The sequence below is a fragment of the Staurois parvus genome, unplaced genomic scaffold (assembly GCF_062004578.1).
Source record: "Staurois parvus isolate SC_StPar_1 unplaced genomic scaffold, SC_StPar_1.0 ptg000328l, whole genome shotgun sequence".
NCBI classification, from domain to species: Eukaryota; Metazoa; Chordata; class Amphibia; order Anura; family Ranidae; genus Staurois; species Staurois parvus.
Genome location: NW_028318124.1, coordinates 3592726 through 3611382, shown reverse-complemented (window position 1 = coordinate 3611382; position 18657 = coordinate 3592726). Strand labels below are relative to the sequence as shown.

Below are 18657 nucleotides of genomic sequence, written 5' to 3'. Positions count from 1 at the left end.
CACATAAGTTCATTTTAGTGTATTTTTTCCTGAAAATTTGCATTTGACAAATGGCTGTGCAAATAACATGGGACATAAAAAGTGCAACAGCCATTTTACTCTCTAGGGCCTCTGCAATCAGAAAATATATAAAATGTTTGGGGGTTACAAGTCATTTTCTAGCAAAAAAAAAAATGCTGATTTTAACATCTGTGTGAAAAATTTAAAAAAAAAAAAAAGTGTCCTGAACAGCAAGTGGTTAAAATACTGTTTGTTGTGTTTTTTTTTTTAATCAGGTACTCCTTGGTATAGGGAGATAGTGTTATCTCCCCTTCTCAGGTGCATTATCACACAGGTTTCTGATGGAGATTACAAGTCAACTCACAAAAGGCAGGCTTGGTTCACTGTTTCTACCATCACAAAACATATCCTGAGAAATGGCGTGCAGCCATTACTGGAGGGCATGCGTATAGACAGAAAACAAATTGCAAAGAGGCTGCAGGAGATCAGCAGCACTGAGATGCAAAAAAGGATGAAAAAAGGTGAAACCATATTTAGCAAAGATCTATACATCTATGTATCTATTGCATATGATTCCCATCTGTCTCTCCCTACCTCTTTTATGTCTGCATAAATAGCAAAGCTTTGTGATTCTCCGCTAACTCCTTTTGCTGAGCAGACTGTCTGTTGCTGCTGATGGAGGGGGCACAACTCAGCCTCAGTTGCCATGGAGTTTCATCCAGGGTGTGACGACAGAACCGGCATCTCCTAGCTTAGGGGAAAAAAAAACAAAACAAAAAAAAAAAAACAGAATAGCCCCCCCCATCTGTAACAGCACACAATCTGTCTGCATCCCACACAGCCCCCACCCCATCACATGTTTACTTTACATATTTTACACCATACCTCTCTTTGACCCATGACTTGGTGCTTGCCCTTGTCTGAAGCTCTGCGCTGGACATCTATTTGCATTCTTCAATTGATATTTTTTACATTTGCAAAGCCGGCAGTATCCAGCCATGTCTCAGCTTGTTTTTCACATTTTCCTGACACACTGCAGTAAATCCTAACATTGCTGCACCCCCACCATATGGCCAATGCCCCCCTTTGATGAGCATCTCCAAAATAAAGGACTACTCAGCATCAGCTCTGTTAATACTATAATGGTTTCTCGTATAGAAGAACCTATAACAGTGTTTTTTTTCAGAAGTCATCATCACGTGCAAGCATAGCCTTGCATTCATACGCTCGTTATTTAGCATTATCCTTGGGTAATAACTGGCACTCCGATTTGTTACCAGCTTTCCCTAGCATTCTGCATTTTTTTTCCTACTCTCCTGCTCCTTTTGGATTTTTTCATTATTTCTCCAGCAATGCTTGCTCCCACACCATGATCTGTCAGCATAGGATTAGGCAGCCATGTCATGGAAAGCGGGCACAGGGCATGGGGCAGTGCCAGGTACAGAATGATGGACCAAGTGACGTTCATAAAACTAGAACTGGCTAGAGAGGGAGGGGCTGCAGGAGAGGATGAGACAGAGAGATGAAAAGAGACAACAGGAAAGGGGATACAACTAGAGGGATATAACTGGAAAAAGTAATTTAAGATAGAAAGGAGAAACAGAGAGAGAGGGAGAAGAGAAGTCAAATAATACAGATGTAGAGAGGGAGGTGGAGGCAGGAAGAAGTGGGAAGGAAGCATGGGAATCTTAGTTTGCTAGAGAAGGACAGACACATCCACAGCACTCACGTTAGACTGTAGCCGAGATCTACTTTGGGGATTCCTCTGTAGATGGAATGAGATCATGGGGATTCGTGCCCTGAGAGGCATTTGGTCCTGCTGTGCAATGAAATGTCTGTGTAAACAAGAGAAGGAGCCAGGACTTCTGGAAGGAAGGACATCTCTGGCATGATATCCTACTTGTGGAGAGATGGAGGTGATGTGGTGGGCACTGCTGTGGTGCCATCATGCCCAGCTTTTTCTTCATGCCAACCAGGATTTTCAGAGCCCTTCTTGGACCAATGACATTAATGAATTGACCCCAAAACAAACTCCTTCAACTCCAACATCTTCACCTCCCCTGCCTACTCCTTCAGATCTTTCAACTCTACCCTCTTTTCAAGACTCTTCTCCTACTTATTCAATTTTGACCCCATATTTATTTTCACTAGCTGCTACAACCACCAGTCCTACAACTACTCCACAGACTTCTACTCCTGAACCAGACCTGCCAGATGAAGAAGGCAAAAAAGCAGCTCTACATTTTCTGCACTCAGGGGATCTTCTGTCTCTGTCAGAAGTCAACTGCACCAGGAGGTATGAGATAAATGAACTGCAGGGATCCCCACCTGAATCCCTTCTCCATCATGTTAAAAGACCACTTGACTATCTTCTACATGCCACCAACTTCCTTAATATGATATTTCAAGCCAGTGACATGCGTGAATCCAGCATACGAGAAGATATGGAATGGTATCATGCTTTGGTTCGCAGTCTTGCTGGGGGAGATCCATACATTCGTCGGGCAGTGCTCTCATTCACTGCCCAACCCTTGTCCTCCAAGCCCCAGCTACTTCTTCAGGCAACAAAAGAAGGTCATGAAATTCTTCTTCAAGACCTATCCTCAACCCTGCACCGTATAAGACATTTAAAAAACTATGGTATATGGAACAGCTTCCAAACCAACCTCTCTCTTACCAAAACCATTCTAGTAAATGACCTGCAAAGTCTGGAGACACCTAAGTGGAGCCGTGGAGACAGCTACATTGTTGACCCAAACCAAGTTCAATGGTCAAAGCCTTTTCTAGAATGTGAGGGGGGTCGATTTTCACAAAGATGGATGATCTCACTTTCTACAGCATTCTATGGGCTAAAACCTGATCTGAGTCCAGAGTTTAAGTAAGTGGGTCTTGATATTCATGTGTGGGAAGGGGACAGATGGAGTCTTTGAAAAGCATGTAACATGGGGGAGGGAAGGAAACAGGATGGGAGGAGGAAGATTGTCTGACTGTGAGCGTATAACTCTGTTGATATTACAGTGTGATTAATACAGTCAGGAGAATGCTATTAGCTGGGTCACTTGATAATATTCTGGTTACAAATGCATATTTCTCTTTTATCATCTCATTCTGTGTACAGTGATTGCTGTTTGTCCATTCTGTCTCTCACCTGTCCATCGTTCTACCCTCCCCCCCAAGATTAGTCTCTCACACACGCTGAATTCTGTATCACTCACATCCGTCCTCAAACTGAGCAGCTGTTAAGCTGCAAATCTCCTATCCGCTAGCTTTCATATAACAGATGGCCCTAGAATGCTGGTTTCTAACTACCTATGCATACCACTGGCTGTCCATCTTAGTATTACCCTTTTCATTAATAAGCCCATATAGTGTTGCCCGTGTGATCACTATCATACCCTGTGTGCTCTGATGAGAAGGCCTCAGTAACAAATTATCTTCTCCTGATAAGTTTTCTACCTAAAAGTTATAACATTATACAGAATTATTGATTATACATACAGTATAAGAAAAATTATACAAATCGAAAGAAAACCTTAGGATACAGATATGATAGCAATTCATGCAGCTGCCACACTAACCCAGACAGCCCCTAAAACATATTAATACTGTATATAAAAGCTATACCAAATATATAAAGTCAAAGAAACCCATATTGAAAAACACTTATTGTGATCACATCTACAGTAAACAGTATAGCTGAAGAACCTACATATAAAAGGACTATATATTACAAATATTGTCCATGTATACAGGAAATGTTACAATTCATACACCATCCAATAGTCAACACCGGTAATCAATTAGTGTAGTTCTAGAACTGGCAAAGTCAGTCAGTTATTCATTTAAACCACTAATCCAGCCACTAATAAAATATAGGATAGGACAAAGATAACATTTTAATGGTAGCTACTGGAGATTATATAGGTACATACCTTGTAAGGAGATTAACCGATTATGGTATATATTGAAGTAATGGTCCCATATTGTATGAGGACACATTTTGTATTCCTGAGGCTTAATGGTTAAAAGATGTGCAAATAGATGTATTTATGTGCCAGAAACACACATACTGTATGTTGAAGCAACAAAATCAACTGTGCTTAAATCAAGCGGCTGATAATAAATATTCTGTGTCTGCAATAGTGTACAACTGGTTTAAGAAACCTAATCTGTCACTAGACAAGTGTAAGGGAATTTCCAATAGATTGGTGTAGCATTAAGAGTATGAATCAGCAGCTGTATCACCAGCCACAACAAACCAATATATTCAGCCCTAACAGTTTAATATCAGCAGGAAAATATATATCAGCAAGTCAACACACCAAGTCCAAGCAGCTTCACCTCAGTCCAAGTGCACCATGCACTCCAAACAGCCAAACTAATTAGCCATCTACATAGTAGCCACCTGCATGACTATATACTAAACTCAACATTCCGCCTGGGTTCACACTTGTGCGGAGCGGGACACTGCATGTGATTGCCACACCAAATGCACCGAATTCCCTTGCAAGTCACATACGATGTCTGTGCGATTTGACCCATTTATTTTGTGTGGCTCAAAATGCACCGCATCTGCATCAAAATGATGCCACACCCAAGGCAAGGTTCACACCTATGCAGTTTGTGCTTGATCCCTTTCTGCAGTGCTTTTTGCGGTGCGTTGTGCGGTTTTTTTACGCGTTTTTGCATTTTTTTTGCTTTCTTGTTGCTAGGCAGATTAAAATGCATTAAAAACTCTTCAAAAATGCAGCAAAAGTGCACTACAGGCTTTTCTGCAGCATCTCCATTGAAGTCTATAGATCCAAAAACGCAACTTTTTTCCCTATTTGTGGGAGGTTGGGTTTCCTTTAAAAGTCCTACCATGCCAGGTTTTTTTTGTTTTTTTTTTTAAATGTCTTTTCTTTTTTTTTTTAAATGTCAGTGCTGCTGCAGTAGGTTCTATACATTGTACAAATGTGTAACTTTGCAGGTAGTTTAACCACTTGCCTACTGGGCACTTTTACCCCCTTCTTGCCCAAGCCACTTTTCAGCTTTCAGAACTGTAGCATATTGAATGACAATTACGCAGTCATGCAACATTGTACCCATATGAAATTGTTATCTTTTACACAAATAGAGCTTTATTTTGGTGGTATTTAATCATCACTGGGTGTTTTATTTTTTTTTTGCACTATAAACAAAAAAAGAGCAAAAAATGTGAAAAAAAAGTTTTACTTTGTTTCTATTACAAAATTTTGCCAACTTTTTTTCCTTCACTGATGTGCGTTGATGAGGCTGCATTGATGAGGTGGCACGGATAGGCAGCACTGATGGGCACTGATAGGCTGCACTGATGAGGTGGCACTGATGATGCAGCACTGGTGGGCATTGATGAGGAGGCACTGATGATGCTGCACTTATATGCAGCAATGATGGGCACTGATAGGCGGCACTGACTGACAGCACTCAGGGCCGTCTTTAAGGAGGGGCAAAAAGGGCAGCTGCCCTGGGCCCATTAATTTTTGTGGGGCCCAAAACAGCTGCCCCATACTTGCCCCAACTGTTCCAGTCTACATTCCCTTGTCCCTTGAAGTCTTAGCCCCGAGCTGTGTCCCAATAACTCAGTATGACATGCTGTCACTTAGGCTGCACAGCCCTGCCCTATTATCATGTACAGATGACTCAGGTGTGCAGACTGTATCAGCATTCACTTGTAAATAACTGTTTCATATGTAAATAGCGGCAGCATTCATATGTATATTATGCCCCCCATGAGGTTCCAGCCACCATCACCTCTGCTGAATGCTGCCCACTAGGGTGGTAAACAGGGGTATGCTTGAAAGTCCTGCCTGCAACTGTGGTCACTGAGCCTACCATCAGTCTGTTCTGCAAATGTAAGCAAAGTGAAAGGGGGGGGGGAGTGTACAGAGGTAAGCAGAAAAGGAATTACAGTTCGAGGTGCACAGATGAGCAAGGAGGGGATGTACAGAGGTAAGGAAGGTAGGTGCAAAGATGAGCAGAGGAGGCATGTAGAGTTAAAGCGGAGTTCCAGTCACACTGTGAGAAAATAAGTCATCAGCTACAAAAACTGTAGCTGTTGACTTTTATAAAACAGCCACTCAACTGTCCCTCGATCCCGTGGTGTCCTCCCCGCAGTCCGTTTCACCGGCTGTCTGATGTTCTTGGCGCCAGCATCTTCAGTGTGGCTTCACAGCCAGGTGCCCACTCTGCATGCACGAGTAGCGCTTCGCTTTCTGAATGGTCCTGTAGTCTTCTGCGGCCTGTCATGTGTCCCAGAAGACTATGGGGTAGACTACTTCCGCTTCCGATCGCCTAGGCAATCGCAGCGGAAGTGGGAGTGGATACCTGTCAATTTTGTGTACTCACTACTCAAAGGTGGCAATCGTTAATGGGGAGCGGGGGACCAGTCTTTAAAGTGGAACTTCCGCTTTTGGGTGGAGCTCTGCTTTAAGATGGGGGAGGTGGAAGTGGAGAGGATGGGGGAGTTTAGGGTACAGAGGTTAGCAGGGAAATTTGGGATGCAAAGGTGTACTTACAAGGTGGATAAAGATGTACGTCATGTGTAGGGCAGCCAATTCATTTCAATAGGCTGCTCTATGTGCTAAAAATGCAGAAAAAAGTTCCTGACCCTTTTTCGAAATCACACGAGCCACGCAGTTCCATATCACCGTGAATTTTGGTGCATGTGAAAATGCACACATCAGCAGATGTGAGGGTGCCATTAACAATAAACGGCATTGCTGTGTATTTGCTAAAGGGAAGCATCTTTCTGTGGTGTCAGGAAAGCAATTTTGCATGTGTTCCCAACATGTACAAATGTTAACATAGGCTAAAAGTCTCAATTACATTGGAGGTCAGTGTGTATATTCTCATTACATTGGAGCTTGGTGTAGAATCCTTTCACGAGTGGTCAGTGGGAATGTCCCCTTTACATTGGTGGTCAGCGTAAATCCCTCCTTATATTGGTGGTCACTGTGAATGCTCCTATTACTTTAGTGGTCAGTGTAAATCTGTAATGATGTGCTGTAACCTCTAGCAATCAGTAAGTAATAATGATGCACAATAACCTCTAGCAACCAATCAGTGAACGGTAATGATGTGCAGTAACCTCTAGAAACCAATCAGTGAATAGTAGTGATCTGCTGTAATCTCTATCAATCAGTGAGCAATAATGATGAAGTGCAGTTACTTCTAGCAACCAATTAATGAGCGGTAAGGATGTGCAGTAACCTTTAGCAGCCAATCAGTGAGTGGTAATGATGTGTAGTAACTTCTAGCAACCAATAAGCAAGCAGAAATCATGTGCTGTAACTTCTATGAACTAATCAGTGAGCCGTAATGTGTTCTGTAACCTGAAGCAAGCAGTCAGTGAGAGGAAGTGATTTGCTGTAACCTCTGGCAACCAATTGCATTTGCTGCCTGATCTGTTGCAGTAAACTCATTTTGAGTTTAGTGACTATTTAGTCAAGAAAATGTTTGCCCAGGGTCCAATCAATATTAAAGACGGCCCTGATGGCACTGATGGGCGCAACTTCTGGGCACTGGTGGGAGGTACTGGCAGGCAGCACTGTTGGGCACTGATCATCAGTGCCGATCTGCTCCACGACAGTTGCTGGTTATCGGCTGTACTTTCCTCACGCTGTCACAGCATGAGGAAAGTACAGCTGATGACCGGCAACTGTATTTACTCAGTGATCTTCTGTGTCATTGAATACAGCTGATCATGTGGTAAAAGGCCGCTGTGATTGGCCTTTTACCTCATCACATGATCAGATGTGTCCATAGTACACATTCTCAGCAGACTGACCTCATAAGACAAAAACCTAGGCAAACGGGTTCATCACACATTTCAGCAGGCCAACTCAGCAAAAGGATATGCAGGCAGACAGATACACCATAAGTCCCTGCAAACTGACCACGAAGCAGCCAAATGCATACAAAAACCTGTACTTAACTATTCACTATCCATGAACCGAGTGAGCCAACAGGTGCCTCCTAAGTCCCAGACTCCCATCAGACTGAATGCAGCCTACAAGAGTTGTAGCCAATCCAACAAAAAGCAACATAGGTGAATAAATGCACCACAGATTATTATTATTATTATTACATCGAGTTTATATAGCGCCAAAGGGTTTGCTCAGCGCTGTACAATAGAGGGGGGGACAATACATGAAACAGTACAGCAACTACAAACAGCACACGAGGGGTTAGAGGGCCCTACTCTTTCGAGCTTACAATCTAGAAGGGAGGGGGTAGTGGTACAGGAGGAAATGGCTGTGGGGGATTGAGTGGTAGGAGGAATGAAGGAGAACGGCTGTTAGGTGAGGGTGGGGTAGGCTTCCCTGAAGAGGTGGGTTTTCAGGGAGCGCCTGAAGGTGAGGAGGGAAGGTGACAGTCTGATGGATTGGGGTAGTGAGTTCCAGAGGATGGGGGAGGACCTGGAGAAGTCTTGCAGTCGTGCATGGGAGGAGGAGACCAGGGAGCAAGATAGAAGGAGGTCCTGTGAAGAGCGAAGGGTACGGGTAGGGTGGTACCTGGGAATCAGGTTGGTGAGGTAGTTAGGGGCAGTGTTGTGAATGGCTTTGTAGGTCAGAGTGAGTAGTTTGAATTTGATGCATTGGGCAATAGGGAGCCAGTGGAGGGATAGGCAGAGGGGGGTGGCAGAGGTGGAGCGGTAGGTGAGGTGGATAAGTCTAGCCGCTGAGTTCAGGATGGTCTGAAGTGGGGAGAGCCTGCACTGGGGTAGGCCGGTGAGGAGGGAGTTGCAGTAGTCAAGGCGTGAGATAATCAGGGAGTGAACGAGTAGCTTAGTGGTGTCTGGGGTAAGGAAGGAGCGTATCTTGGCGAGGTGGAGCCTGCATGTGTTTGTAAGTGATTTGACATGAGGTTGGAAGGAAAAGTTTGAGTCCAGAATGACGCCAAAGACTTTGGCTTGCGGGGCGGGATTGATGGTGGTGTTGTTGGTAGTGATGAATAGGATGGGGGGGGCGCGGGAGGGGGAAAGACGAGAAGCTCGATTTTGGAGAGGTTAAGCTTGAGGAAATGGAGCGACATCCAGTCTGAGATGTCGTTTAGGAGGTGAGTGATGCGGGCGGAGAATGTGGGGGTGAGGTGAGGGGTGGAGAGGTAAATTTGAGTGTCATCAGCGTAGAGGTGGTAGTTGAAGCCGTGGGAGTATATGAGTTTGCCAAGAGAGGAGGTGTAGATGGAGAAGAGAAGGGGTCCAAGGACGGAGCCCTGGGGGACCCCAACAGAGAGGGGGAGGGAAGGGGAGGTGGCACCGTTGTAGGAAACGCTGAAAGAGTGTCGGGATAGGTAAGAGGAGAACCAGGAGAGAGCGGTGTCTCTGATGCCAAGGGAGAGTAGTTTATTAAGGAGGAGGGGGTGGTCAACTGTGTCGAAGGCCGCGGAGAGGTCCAGGAGAAGGAGGACAGAGTAGTCGCCTTTGGCTTTGGCGGTAAGTAGGTCGTTGGTGATTTTGAGGAGGGCGGTTTCAGTGGAGTGTAGGGGACGGAAGCCGGACTGTAGTGGATCAAGGAGATTGTTGTCAGTTAGGTGGGCGCTTAGGCGGTCGTAGACTAAGCGCTCAAGGAGCTTGGAAGTGAGTGGCAGCAGGGAGATGGGTCTGAGGTTGTTTGGGTCAGTGGGGTCCAGGGAGGGCCTTTTGAGTATGGGGGTGATGTGCGCATGCTTTAGGGGGGAGGGGAATATGCCGGTAGAGATGGAGAGAATGAAGATGTGGGTGAGGGAGCGGATAATGGAAGAGGGGGGTGACTGGAGGAGATGAGAGGGGATAGCGTCCAGGGGGCAGGTAGTGAGGCGGGCTTCTGAGAATACCCTGGTGACTTCCTCAGTGGTAGCAGGGCTGAGGGAGTGCAATGCTGGGGGGGTTACGGTAAGCGGGGCCTTGGGTGTGGTGGGGGGCAGTGCGGTTGCGAGGTCAGAGGAGGGAAGAGATGAGGGGGAGATGGGGGGGAGGCTAGGTGGGGAGGTAGATTGCGAGTTGACTATGTCCTTACGGATTGCGTCAATCTTGTTGTGGAAATGAGTGGCAATCTCGTACTGAGTGGAGGAGGGGGGGGAGAGTAGGGAGTTGAAGGTGGAGAAGAGTCGGCGAGGGCAGGTGGAGAGGGTGTTGATCAGGTTTACGAAGAAGGCCTGCTTGGCGGCGTGGAGGGAGGAGGTGTAAGTGAGGAAGGCAGATTTGTAGAGGGAGAACGCACAAGCGGACCTGGTTTTGTGCCATAGTCTCTCCAGCACGCGACTGCGACGTTTGAGGCATTTAGCATGGTCGTTCTGCCATGGTTGGAGTGGTCTAGGTTTGATGTTGCATGTGGTTAGGGGTGCCAGAGAGTCTAGGGTAGCTGATAGTGAGTCGTTGTACGTGGTGGTGGCTAGGTCAGGACATGACAGTGTAAGGATGCCAGATCCCAGCAAGCTGATCACAGAATAGGTGGATAAGTAGTAGCCACCCACACAGCGCTGCAACATACCCATCGATCCATGGACAAGAGACTGAACTAGCATCCACACACTGGAGGGAACAGTGTCATAGGAGGGGACCAGTGTGGCCCCAATGGTTGCTGCAGGACAAACAACAGCGTGTCCTGCCATCAGGCACCCCAAGACAAGCATCTTTATATTCATTTTTACGTATAATTGTATGTAGTCACCATTTATTTTGTTACTGCACCTGTACATGCTGTCTGATACTAAATTAGTATTTAACCTTTAAAAAATTATATTATTGCAGCTTTCCAATCCTTAAATGTGGTGGCTGCATTATTTTTCTTTTTTTTTTAGAATTTTTTTCTTTTTTCACACTTCTTGTCTTGGAGTCACCATTGTACAGCAGTACTGTCTGGAGGTTGTAGTGTTAAATGAATTAGTAGATTTTAGATGCACTTTACATAAGTGACCAACAAATTATGGCCCAACTCCAGAAAACACTTTTTAAGCAGTTATTGAAACAGGTTTTTTGTTGGTTTTTGAAACCTCTGTCAGTGTTAAATGGTTTGTCTCAGTCTTCTAACTTCCACTTTTGCTGAACAGCTTGGTTTGTTAAAGGAAGATGAAACATAACAGCAGGTAAAACAACTAAGCCTAGGTTCACACCTATGCAGGTTGCGTGTTTGATGCATTTTTGCCGCATTTTTTATGTGTTTTGAGTTTTTAAAATTTTTCTTGTTGCTGGGCAGATTTAAAACGCATCAAAAACGCAATACATGCTTTTCTGCAGTTCCTGACCCTTCCAAAAAATGCACAGGTGTGAACATGCCTCATAGGAAATCATGTTAAATGGACTGTACTGCATTTCTGCAAAATGCTTCTGAAAACGCTTAGGTGTGAACCTAGGGTAAGTCTGGGGTGGACTCAGAAAAACAATGAATTCTTTGTTAAAAGAGAAGTGCATCTGTAGGAACATATAACATGGTCCCAATGCTGCAGCCACTACTCCCCCCCCCCCCCCCCCCCATGACTGCAGTATGAGAAGTTCCCTGAAAGCCTTAGTGGCTGTCCACTTGTAGTTCTCAATTAACTATCACAGCACTGTGGAGCGCTGTGGTAGTTCACTGAATCTTCCTGTCTGTATATCTGCTTGCTCCTACATCCCGTACAGGCAAGCAGATATACTGACAGAACTGCAGGAGACCTGCCTGACACCAGCAATCTACTGATCACTGCTGCTATGCTTTACAGTCTCCTGCAACAAAAAATAATAGCAAATTTTTTTTACCTGCAAAAAAATGTGCATTTATTATTTTTGGTCAAAAGGTGAACTTATCCTTTAATGCTAGTGACAGCCTGTGTCACATATATCTATTTTGATTTTGCCTTTAAGGCTGCATTCACATCTGAACGATGCATTGTGCATTTTAGCGCAACAGCCCCTTGACTCGAATGGGCTGCCTGTAGCATGACAAACATGCCAAAGAAGCTTAAAGTGGAGTTCCACCCAAAAGGGCAAGTTCTTCTTTAAGTCTTTGTCCCCCGCTCCCCATTAAGGATTGGCACCTTTGGGGAGCGGGTACCCAAATTTGACAGGTACCCGCTCCCACTTCAGCTGCGATCACCTAAGGCGATCAGAAGCAGAAGTTGTCCTCCCCCCTCCCCCCTCATAGTCTTCTGGAACATGTCACAGGTCCCAGAAGACTACAGGGCCATTCACAAAGCACAGCGCTTCTCGTGCATGCGCAGTGGGCACCCGGCTGTGAAGCCGCAAGCTGTCACAGTTGGGTGCCCACACTGAAGATGCCAGCGGTGGGGAGAGAAGACGGCCGGTGAAACCAGCCGTGGTGAAGACACCGCTGGACTAAGGGACAGGTAAGTATTTTAAAAGTCAGCAGCTACAGTTTTTGTAGCTGCTGACTTTTATTTATTTTTTTTTTTTTCAGCTGGAACTCTGCTTTAGTACTAAGCGCATTTGGTGATGCGTTGAAAACACGCAACTGCTTCCCACAATCATGCTGCAATAATAGCACCTCAAGAGCGACATGTATTTTTGCAATTTTCATGTGCTTCCAGAAACATGGGCTTCCATGTCACATAGGTGAGAATGCCACCTTAAAGGAGAAGTATGGCCAAAGTTCTTTTGGCCATACTTCTTGTTCTGTCTCTCCAATCTAAGCATTGATAGTATGATCTCTGTAACTTACAGTTGTGATGAGGTAGCGATAACTTCAACCTCAGTTGGATACCACAGTCAGTGACTCAATCGATAAGACATCTTGTAGATCTTGTGAAGTTTATTCCATAAACTGAGAGAATCTTACAACAATGAACATTCGATAGGTCAAAAGATCATAATGTTTCCTGCTTCATGACATGAGGCTAGAGCTGCAATGCATTTCTGGGAAAGGGGGAGGGCTATCTATACAGCATTAACTAAACCAAAGGAAAGGCAGGAGCAGAAACAAAATATAGAAACACTAAAAGGCCTATGACAGTCAATTTGACAGTCATGTGAAACATGACACTCCCCATCGAAATCTATGATTTCTATTATAATAAACTTTAGTTCAAGTCCAATATAAATAATGAAGATTCTTTCCAGGAACATTGCAAAACAAGAGGGAAGGGAAGAACAAAGGAAAACAATGCAAACATTTAGCATAATACTTGCAAATGTTAGTCTCAAAAGTCCAGGCTGAGACATGGAAATCCACATTCAGAGGGGAAGGCAGCAACATGCACGATTCTTTCTTATTTCCCTTTAAATCAGGTTGATGACTTGTCTTCCTCTTTGGGCAAAAGAAGTACTAGTTCTTTTATAGGCCTGAAGTAAAGGTGTGTAGAACCTTCTTGCATGGTAGATATAGCCAAGATGTGTCTCGAAATGCAGTAGTTGGTACTGCACGACTGCCTCAGTCAGCAGGGTTAAGGCTAGTGGGAACATAGTGCCATTGTTCAGGCATAGAGAAGACATGAATCTCTCTTCTGGTGGCATTCTTTAAGGATGCTTGGGTGTAAGAGCGTGGTATCTAGAGTTGTTCTAATGCTTTTCCAGGATTCCCACCTTTTGTTGTTTCTCCTTAAGGGGGTATCCCAGTCTGAGCTTTCAGAAGTAAGTTGTCTCAGCAGTATCTTACTCTGAATGGTGAAAGTTGTAATGAAACCTAAGGGATCATAAATGCTGTTCACTGTAGACAAAACTCCTTGCTTTGTGAAGGGCTTGTCACAGGCTGATGCTTGAAATGTGAATGTGATTGTTTAACATTCCAAAGCAATCCAAGACTGTGTTGTGTAACAGAAAGGTCAGATCCTAGTTGGAATTTCTTCACACTGACAGCATGGTCATCAGAAGGAAAGGCTATCATGACCTTGTCGCTGTTAGAGATGATTTTGTGAAGTCTGAGGTTTGCAGTGGCAAGCATGTTCTGGGTTCTAGTAAGAAGGTCAATAGCTTCTTCTTCATTGGACAGAGATTTGAGTCTGTCGTCTACATAGAAATTCCTTTCGATGAACTGTCTTGCATCAGATCCAAATTCTTTCTCACCCTCTTGAGCTGTTTTGCTCAGTCCATAAATTGCTACTGCAGAAGGACTGTTACAGAAAACATGTACCTTCATTCGATAGTCTATGACTTCATCGTTGACATCATTATTGCGGTACCATCGGAACCTGAGGAAGTTTCTGTAATCTTCACAGACGATAAAACAGTGGAACATCTGCTGAATGTCAGCCATAACAGCAATTGGCTCTTGTCTAAAGCGAAGTAAAACTCCTATGAGATTGTTGTTCAGATTAGGCCCAGTGAGAAGATTGTCACTGAGGGAGACACCTTCATGACGAGCACTTGAGTCAAACACTACCCTAATCTGATCAGGCTTGCAAGGGTGGTAGACACCAAAGCATGGTAGATACCAACATTCTTCTCCTTTCATAAGAGGAGGTGCAGGCTCAGCATGATCTCTCTCAAACACCTTCTGCATAAAGTCCAGAAAGTGCCTTTTCATCTCAGGCTTCTTGTTCAAACTGCGATTTAAAGAAACAAACTGAGATTCTGCATGTACCCTGTTGTTTGGTAGTCTTTCTTTGGGTACAAAATGGTAGAGGTGCTACCAAACTGTTGGAATCATCTTGGTAGAACCCTTTACTCATGGTTTTCAAGAATTCTTTGTCTTCTATGGTAGCTGCCAACTCATTGTCTTTAGTGGTTACCTCGAACACTGTGTTGCCGATGTTGTCATCCCAGAGATTAAGAGCTTTCTTATTGTCTTGTATGATGTGATGTTGTGCACCTTTTTCAAACAGTTTTTCTTTCACAATATATTTATGTGGTCATTGTGCAGAACAAGTTGTTCGTCCATTCGACAGGAAATGTGTTTTAAAGGAAGAGACTGAGTAGGACCCCTTTGTGACAATTACGCGTCAGACCCCTGACCTTCTCACCAAACTCGTGACCGAAGGACTAGCCAATCTGAAGCCGCGATGTCACATGCGTAACAATGCCACGCCCAGCTGCACCCTGCACGATTTTCCAGCTAATGGACCACAATCGATGTACCTGCAGCCTGAATGCGATTGTTACTGGGTCAGGTTAATTATGCAATTAACCCTTCACACTGCCACCACCTCCTTTTTGTACAGAGAAAGAGGAAACTCGGCAATATCAGCAATAACACTATGATGGTTGAGATAATCGTCTGTATAGCACTGTCACTGCAGACAGGTTATACAGAGGGTTAAACAAACACAGTAGCGCTCTTTTAGAGGCAGGAATTCGTAAGTTGCATTGACGAGCTATAGAAACAGTTCAACACTTTCAGAAAGAAAGATTTATTACTAAAAGGTCAAAAGGGTGCAATAAAAGTACAGAAATAGGATGTAACCAATATATATATATAAATATACAGAGAACAATAGCACAGCAAAGAGGTAACAGAAAGGAGGGTAAAGGGTTAAAGTACTTGCCTCAGCCTTGGGTTAAGCAGATCAAATTTCAGAGCAAACGGGCATGTCTCCCAAGTTGGTTCTGATGTTAAACGGGAGAATTCTTCAACTTCCACTCTTAGGCCTGACAGCCTATTTTGAGGTCCCCCAGCAGGGGGTGTCTCTGAAGCCAAGGACCAATGCTTCATTTGGGGAGGGATTGTCTGGGCGGAGACCCAAACTAGAACCAAAATCTCTCATAGCTCTTATTTTGGCTCAAAACTTTTCCTAGGCACAAGTGCCATCCCACTCGTGGGTAGATTAATATGCAGACGCATCTGAGGAACGGTTAGATATGCGATATGCAATACATACTTGAGTGGTTCAAGAGATGTAATTTTCTGCTTTCCTATGTACTCCAGCCAAGGAGAGTGACATATCAAACTGTTTGTCTTCTCGTGGCCAATCTGAAGATATGCCTGTTTTTTATGTAAGTCGCTCATATTCCAAGATATGAGACATAGGGGAAAATGGATTTTAAAAGTGTTATCTAGTTCCTTACTCCTCTGGAATGTCTTTGAACTCAGGGGAAGGCTTGGGTTATCTTTTTACGAGGTGCCAGATTGTTTAGCTTCCCAGCCATCATGGGACCTAGCTCAAAGATGGTTTATAGCTCGGAGCTCGCTGCTGTGCCCTGGCCAGCCTGTGACACTTCCAACACACACACACCGACCAGATGTCACTGTGACTCTCAGAGAGGGAGGATGTCAGGCTCCGCCCAACGGGATCTCTAGTGGTCCACAGCACGGGGTTTCCCAGGACGCGGAGTCTAAGTCCCAGTCTGCCTTTGGTGGGGATGGACTTGGTGCAAGACTGGAACCAGGTCACGCCCCTGGGCACCCCCGGCAGTGGCAGAGGGGTCCCGCTGAGGGTGTGTGCCCGGGATGAGCCTGCTGTGAAGGGGATGACAGGTCCGATCCGAGCGGGATGGATGGGATGACAGATCCCGATCCGAGCAGGTTGGATGGGTGACTGCTAGGAGTGAGCGAGGTCAGACTAGCCGGGTCGGTATCGTGCGGGCAGCGTGGTACAGGGGGAGCAAGAGGAGAATGGTAGGGGTCACAAGCCAGGTTCAGCAGGTAGCGGGCAGCGTGGTACAGGGGATCAGGCAGAAGGATGGCCAGGAACGAGCCGGGGTCACAGCAGGAGAGGGTCAGCATAAATCGGAACAGGCAGAGTTTGGCAACAAGGAAACGTACTTACAGGAACAGGAACAAGACCTTGTGGCAACTTGGAGATGCACAGGACAGTTTTAAATAGAGCGCCCTGTTCTCCCATTGGTGCGGCCACGATCGCTAGTGCGCATGCGCGGCCGCCGCGATCGCCGAGGACTCTGTGCTCGACGGCTGGGACGGATAGGCAATCTGCGCATGCGCGCACCTCCGAGATCCCTGACATTTCCCCCCCCCACGGGCAACCTCCAGATGCCCAACCGTCCCCTTCTTAACGGCTGGTTCTGAGAAAATTTCTGCACAAGTCTCGGGGCGTGCACATTTTGGGCCGGCTCCCATGAATTTTCCTCCGCCCCATATCCCTTCCATTTAACCAGAAACTGAGTTTGGCCCCCCCTTTTCCTACAATCTAAGATAGCTTCAACTTCAAATTCCTCCTCCACATCCATGTTTACTGCCTCCGGTGGTTTAGACCTTCGATCTGGGAAGGGGTCTGGAGTTGCTGGTTTCAACAGGGACACGTGGAAGACCGGATGAACCTTCATTCCCCTCTTCTTTTCCTATCAAATGCCCTCTTATTGTCACCCTGGGCCTTTGCCATTGCTTTCTGCAATACCTTGTTATTGGTTGACAAAAAGTTCAACATATCCTGCGTGGCCGGAAATGTGGCCTCCGGGATCAGATCTGGCAGGAATACAGGGTGGAACCCATAATTTGCGAAAAACGGGGACTGTCTAGTAGCAGAGTGACTCGCATTGTTATATGCGAATTCCGCAAGTGGCAGGAGAGTAAACCAGTCATTTTGGAGGAAGGTGGTATAGCACCTGAGGTACTGCTCTAGGGTCTGGTTTGTACGTTCCGTCTGGCCATTGGTCTGTGGGTGGTAAGCTGAGGAGAATGATAGCTTAATTCCCAGGGTTTCACATAGAGCTTTCCAGAACCTAGATGTAAACTGAACCCCTCTGTCATATACAATATCCCTGGGAATTCCGTGGAGTCTTACCACTTCCTTAATAAAAACACGTGCTGTCTCAAGGGCCGTAGGTGTGTCCTTTAGAGGTACAAAATGGGCCATCTTGGACAGGCGGTCTACAATCACGAAGATTGCTGTGTGGTCCTGAGAGGGTGGGAGTTCCACAATAAAGTCAATGGAAATCATTGTCCATGGTCTGTCAGGTATTGGTAATGGATGCAAGAGACCCCAAGCTTTATTCCTAGTGGGTTTGTTTCTCTGACAAACGGGACAGGTCTTTACGTAAGTTTCGCACTCTCTGGCCATATTAGGCCACCAGAAAGTACGCTGCAGCAGCTCCAAGGTCTTACGTACCCCAAAGTGCCCGGCCAGCGGGTGATCGTGGTAGTATCCTAATACCAGCGTACGGGCTTCCTCAGGGACCACAATCTGATCCTCCTTCCAGAGAAGTCCCTCCCTATTTAGTAAGGGGACACCGGGTAGACCTTGCATTCCTACGGACGCGGTCTGCAATTTAGAATGGTGCTCCGATTGGAGGACTAGGAAATTCCCTGGGGACAGGATAGTGTCTGGCTTGGGACTCTCTTCGGGATCCCCAAACATGCGGGAGAGCGCGTCTGGTTTCGTGTTCTTAGACCCTGGCCTATAGGTGATGTGGAAAAAGAACCATGAAAAGAACAGTGCCCATCTGGCTTGACGTGGCCTCAGACGTTTAGCTGTTCTCAAATATTCTAGGTTCTTGTGGTCCGTGAAAATCAATATTGGGTGTACCGCCCCCTCTAACAAGTATCTCCATTCCTCTAGTGCCACCTTGATTGCCAAGAGTTCCCGATCCCCAATATCATAATTCCTTTCAGCAGGAGTTAGTTTCCTGGAGAAGAAGGCCACCGGGTGCATAAGCTCCTTGATGCCCTTTCTCTGGGCCAGGATCGCCCCGACCGCATTCTCGGATGCGTCTACCTCCAAGATATATGGTAAGGACGAATCAGGGTGGCTCAAAATAGGAGCTGCCGTAAACAATTCTTTTAAGGTTTCGAATGCCCTCTGTGCCTCAGGTGTCCACTGGAAGCGAACCCCCTG

General features: G+C 45.6%; 1 protein-coding gene across 1 annotated transcript in view; it reads left to right on the top strand.

The window, feature by feature from the left end:
* Window positions 1–1267: 1267 nt before the first annotated feature.
* Window positions 1268–18657, top strand: part of LOC149457290 (metabotropic glycine receptor-like) — a 286252-nt gene continuing 268862 nt past the window's right edge. Inside the window, exon 1 of the mRNA XM_089683948.1 lies at window positions 1268–2878. Within this exon, the coding sequence (XP_089540074.1) occupies window positions 1911–2878 (968 nt within the window). The 5' untranslated portion in view covers window positions 1268–1910. The remainder of the gene's footprint in view (window positions 2879–18657) is intronic.